The 5,000-nt window shown below is 49.6% G+C and overlaps 1 protein-coding gene across 5 annotated transcripts in view; it reads right to left on the bottom strand.

Moving 5' to 3' along the window:
• The window catches only part of kiaa1549la (KIAA1549-like a), a 46,163-nt gene that overhangs the window by 5,773 nt on the left and 35,390 nt on the right, over window positions 1-5,000 (bottom strand). For 3 of the 5 annotated variants that reach the window (XM_035532392.1, XM_035532395.1, XM_035532393.1), the window contains 6 exons: window positions 4,425-4,549; window positions 3,711-3,934; window positions 3,161-3,290; window positions 1,632-1,658; window positions 1,010-1,384; window positions 343-440 (listed from right to left, as the gene is read on the bottom strand). In XM_035532392.1, coding sequence (XP_035388285.1) covers window positions 343-440; window positions 1,010-1,384; window positions 1,632-1,658; window positions 3,161-3,290; window positions 3,711-3,934; window positions 4,425-4,549 — 979 coding nt within the window. The remainder of the gene's footprint in view (window positions 1-342; window positions 441-1,009; window positions 1,385-1,631; window positions 1,659-3,160; window positions 3,291-3,710; window positions 3,935-4,424; window positions 4,550-5,000) is intronic. The other 2 variants (XM_035532394.1, XM_035532396.1) reach the window with 1 other exon arrangement.

Genomic DNA, 5,000 nt, shown 5'->3' with positions numbered 1-5,000 from the left:
GTCATGAGTGGAAGAAAACAAGCAATGCTGTCCTGCTTCTGTCTGACCAGCAGGGGGCAGTCAGAGTACGCACACGCTGCGCTACAGCACCGCAGAGCTGCATAACAACACACCTCGAGAGTCAACAGCTCTGTAAAAACACCTTTTTATATGTGCCAGCCAAAGCCACATCAAGAACATGATGTATGAATATGCACTGCATGTCAAGCAATGGTACATCACAGTTAAAATTAAATAAATTTAAAAAACACACAGAAAATAATTCACATCATTACACAGACAACGTGGAATAAAATGAAGCAGGTTGCAGAGCATGTTGTGTATGTAAGACGATGCTCTTACCGCCTTATTGAGGTTCCAGGGGGCGCTACGGCTCTGGGGGGTATGAGTGGTGGTGGGGACCCCAAACCCATATCAGGCAGCTGAGTAAATCTGAAGCCCTGCGGAGTCGATTACATTAACCGTCTAGTCACAACAACAGCCAATCAGCCGTCTCCATTTCAATGGCATGTCAGCAATTAGCATAATGGAACATGTCGAAGTCTTAACGGTGTCTCTGGGTCAGGCCTGCTACGAGGTCAGGTTAACGAAGTATGAACTACGGACATCAGTCCGAGTAACTGTAAGTGAAGGGTTGGGAGGACCCGTTAAGGACTGTGAGTTACTTGCAGAATAGCCAAAGTACTTTACATTTGTTATTCACATTATTTGTACATTTAATTAATGTATAATCCCTTAAAAGTAAAAAACAAAAAACAAAAACAACATGTCAACATATCATGTAACACAGAATTGTTGCTCTGCATGGCATTGTGTATGCTATTATTTTTGTATTGTTTCCCATCATTTTAACAAGGTTTTACTTCACCAGACTTGGTGTAAGTGCACCACGCTGTGAGTCTAAAAGCAGATCATTATGGACAACAGACAGCTGGGGACGAGTAAGCGCGCCTGACCTTTAGGCGGCATTTCCAGTGAAGTGTGCCGTGAGCTGGGAGAGCAGACTCACGGGTTTTGGGAGGCTACACTGGTGTACGTCCGGCTCGAAGGAGGACCCACGCTGCAGAGCTCCGGCTGGGTGGTCCATGGTGCCAGGGGCACTGGTCACTCCATCTGAGTACGGGCTACTCTGGCTGGGGTTGTAGGGGCTGTGGGGGTGCGGGTGGTGGTTGTGGTGGAGGCGGCCAGCCGCAGGAGGCTCGGCCGAGGCCAGGCCGAAGGCGTTGTCCAGCAGGAGGTGCATCTGCTGCCGAACCTCATCGATGGACGGTTGGGAACTCAGGGTGGAGGAATCGGAGTGGCCTTTTACCTGGTGGCTGCCACCGAAACCCAAGGAGCTCATGAGGTGGTCCACATCCGTTTCTTCAAAAGGTTCTGGCTCAGCCTGGTGAGGACACACACGTACACGCGCACGCACACACACACACACACACACACACACACACACATAACACAAAAGCACGCACATAAATGCACACATACACACGCACACCCGCAAGCAGCATACTGTCAGCTTAAACTGCACTCAAGGTACAGACGTGGCAAACTGCATATACAAACAACAAACACACACACGCAGTGGAAAAGAAGACACACAATCATAAATTAAAGACATAAACCTGCACACATGCCTCAGCTAACACGTTCAAAGCTGCAAGCTGGCAATCACACACATACACACACACACACACACACACAAAAACACACACAAAAGCAATATATTTACTAAGATACACAAATACGATCGCACTCTTTTAAACACTGATTTACTATCACCAACCACCTATAAAGAAAGTGTTTTACCCCCCCCCCCCTCCCCCCCCCACACACACACACAAACAAATCCACCCCATTTGCAAGTTGAAAGCTCAGCACATTCATGGCTATTAACCAATATCGAATTCCCCATCTAATCCTCTGAATAGGCCATAATCATATTCCTGTCAGCTGAGGGTCTGGCGGGGGTTGAGGTGAGGCGGTTCGATGGCTAGGGTTAGAGATGTCACCTCCTCCAAACGCACTCAGAGCTCTGATTGCCCTCCAGGGAGTTTCAAACAGGCCGTGAGGTAATTGCCTTGGCTCCAGTCTCCAGGCAGATGCCAGCGATTACAGGGAGAGGCGAAGGAAAGAGCCGCGCGTCTCCCGATCCTCGGGGCTCGCACGTCCCAATGCCAGCGTGCCATGGAGACATGCTCAGCAAGGACCAGGACCGCCACGACCCGGAAAAGGACATCCTCCGTCGTCACAACCCACATCAGAAAAGCAGATGTTCTGCTTTTCTGTGTTACTTGATGGAGCAGCAGATTAACAGGAAGCCTTCAGGACAGCCCCTGCTTTGCTGGTGGTGGAATGCATCGCGTGTCCCCAGTTCTGGATGCCGAGTCTTCCCAATACACCCCGCACACCCCCACCACGACTGGCCGTCTGGTGTAGCTATTGGCATGACATACCTCTAAAAGAGAAGCAAGATGTCTTCATCCCGGTCCTAGAGAACCTATGTAGTGAACAGTCCTGACATGTCACTCCTGCTCTTCAGGTAAACATGAGGCTCAGTTTACCAGTTACGTATGAACTGTTCGGGCATCACAGAGCAGTGTGAACACTGTAATGTACAGAGTTCTGAGTTCTCACACTGGCTCACCCCATGCTGCTGGAACAATGTCACACACGCCTACACACATGCATGCATATGTAACCCATCACCATAGTGGATAACAGCACATACCTGTCAACACAGGAACCTTCTCATGGCTTTACCATAATAACGCTTATTCGGTCTACATCTATGGGGGAACACCCACCACAAACAATTCAACCTCGTCAAATATAAAGTATAGCAAAGTTATCACAGATCAATCCCAAATCATGAGGAATAATTTCACTTCTGAGGGGACTGTGTAAAACAAAGACAAGTGTTGTTTATTTGGCTGTGCAGAAAGTTTCTGAAGCTGGGGTTTGGTTTCTAGTGTTAAGTCAGTGGGAAGCAGGGCTTAGTACCTAGGCTGAAGGGGTCAGGAACAAGGGATATGGGGTCTAGTGAATCAGGGGTTTAATCAGGGTTCATCGACGCAGTAGTGTCCAATATTAAGGGTGCACAGAGTGATGTGGTCGCTGGGCTGGGTGGAGGTGGATGGAGGTGGGTGGAGATGGGGCGACTCACGTCATAGCCGCTGTTGCGTATGCCCCTGCGCGAGCGCTTCCCCATGAACAGCAGGTCCAGGTCGGGCTCCACGGGGCTGGGCGTGTTCAGGGACTGTCTGCTCCAGTACGGTGGCTCCCTCTGGCTCTCGCTGCACACACACACACACCCACACACACACACACCATGCTGTTCAAGCGCAACAGATACTTTAACACTGCTATAGTAACAGTTTGACACCATGGTGAAGCTGACATCCTACAGGTGTAAATACTGCATACATGTGAGCTTGGGCTGGCGATTTTACATTGAAAATCAGGATTCTGGTACATCAGTTTTGGTTCTCAAAATTCCATGAAAGTTCATTATTCAGTTCAAAATTTCATTGCATTTACACAACCCATGCAAGTTCTCAGACCCACCCCAGTCATCTTACGTCCTTGCTATTCCTCTAGGACATAACTCCATTTATGTCTCTCCTCTCTCTCGCTCTCTCTCTCCTCTGTCTGGATATTTGGAGGCAGGAGGACTAATAACTCGCGCCCTCCGGGCGTGTGCCTCTCTCTCCTACCTCCTGCGGTATTTGATGTACGTGGAAGGCTTCCTGTCCTCCGCGGGCCCCAGGGCCTCCAGGTCCAGGGAGGCATTTCCTCGCCGCAGCCGTTCTCGCTGATCGTGCCGATGCCCTCTCCCGCCCCCGGTGGGGCTGTCGTTGTAGCCTTTCCTCTTAGCCTTCAAGCGCAGCTTGTTCCGGTAGTGCTCGATGTCTGACTTCTGCTTTAGACCCATGTTCACCTGCGCGCGCACACACACACACACACACACACACGTGCGCGTTGTTAGGGAGGCACTTAAAGCGCCTCACTGCACAAAGCGCCAGTGGGGTTCAGAACTGCAGAACAGGACAGTTTTGGTTCTTCTGCACTCAGGACTCGTTCACCGTAAGCTGCTGCACTATGCCTCTGACACTATTCCAAGCAGCTGGAAAAGTCCAGTAGCCTTGCAATAATTTAAAAAACATGAAGGATATTCTCAAATATCTCAATCTCACGTAAATTAGTTATTAATAGATGACAAATGTAAACTGACTATTTTTGTATTAGTTTTTCATAAATGTTGAAATAACATTTCTTAGGCTTAAATCTTTGGACGCTGCTGGTCACTCCCAGTTTCAGGCCAATCTGCCAATTAACTGTCACGAGCAGCTGCTAAGCCCCTCCCACAACAGGCGTCACAAGTGCAGGTATAAACGCACCAGCTTTAAAAGCCCCGAGGGCAGGCCTACCTCTCCATTGACGATGACAGATTCCTGGCTGTGATTGGATGAGTCAGGGTAGGAGTAGTTGAGGGGCGTGGCCATGGGCTTGATGGCGAGAAGCCTCAGAGATCCGGTCAGAGAGTCATAATGCTCTGTGGACACCAAACCATAGCGCTCACACACACACACAGTAAGAAGAGACCACAGCGCCAAGCCCCAGAGAGCCAAGAGTTCATAGCGGTGCTTTCTATTCCAGACTCTGCACAAAGCCCAGTGGCCTCCACACCTCTGCTCCGCCATGGCCGCCGGGCAGCTGCACTCGCTGGAACACGTCTGGGTGCGGCACGGCTTGCTTTGATCTGCTAATTTATTTGGGGTGTGTAATTTTAAGGGAACAATGGACCAGACATTTCCTGAAAAACGACTCTCATACAAGTCCAGAACCAGAGACTAAACACACATCAGCATCTGACAGGGACAGTCCAATCCTTACTGTGGTGACATACATACTTCTGTGGCTGTGTGTGTGTGTGTGTGTGTGTGTGTGTGTGTGAGTGTGTGTGTGTGTGTGTGTGTGAGTGTGTGCGTTTGTGTGAGTGTGTG

This window comes from Electrophorus electricus, chromosome 12 (genome assembly GCF_013358815.1).
Source record: "Electrophorus electricus isolate fEleEle1 chromosome 12, fEleEle1.pri, whole genome shotgun sequence".
NCBI lineage: Eukaryota > Metazoa > Chordata > Actinopteri > Gymnotiformes > Gymnotidae > Electrophorus > Electrophorus electricus.
Note: the sequence above shows the minus strand (reverse complement) of the source record. Positions and strands in the feature narration are given on the sequence as shown.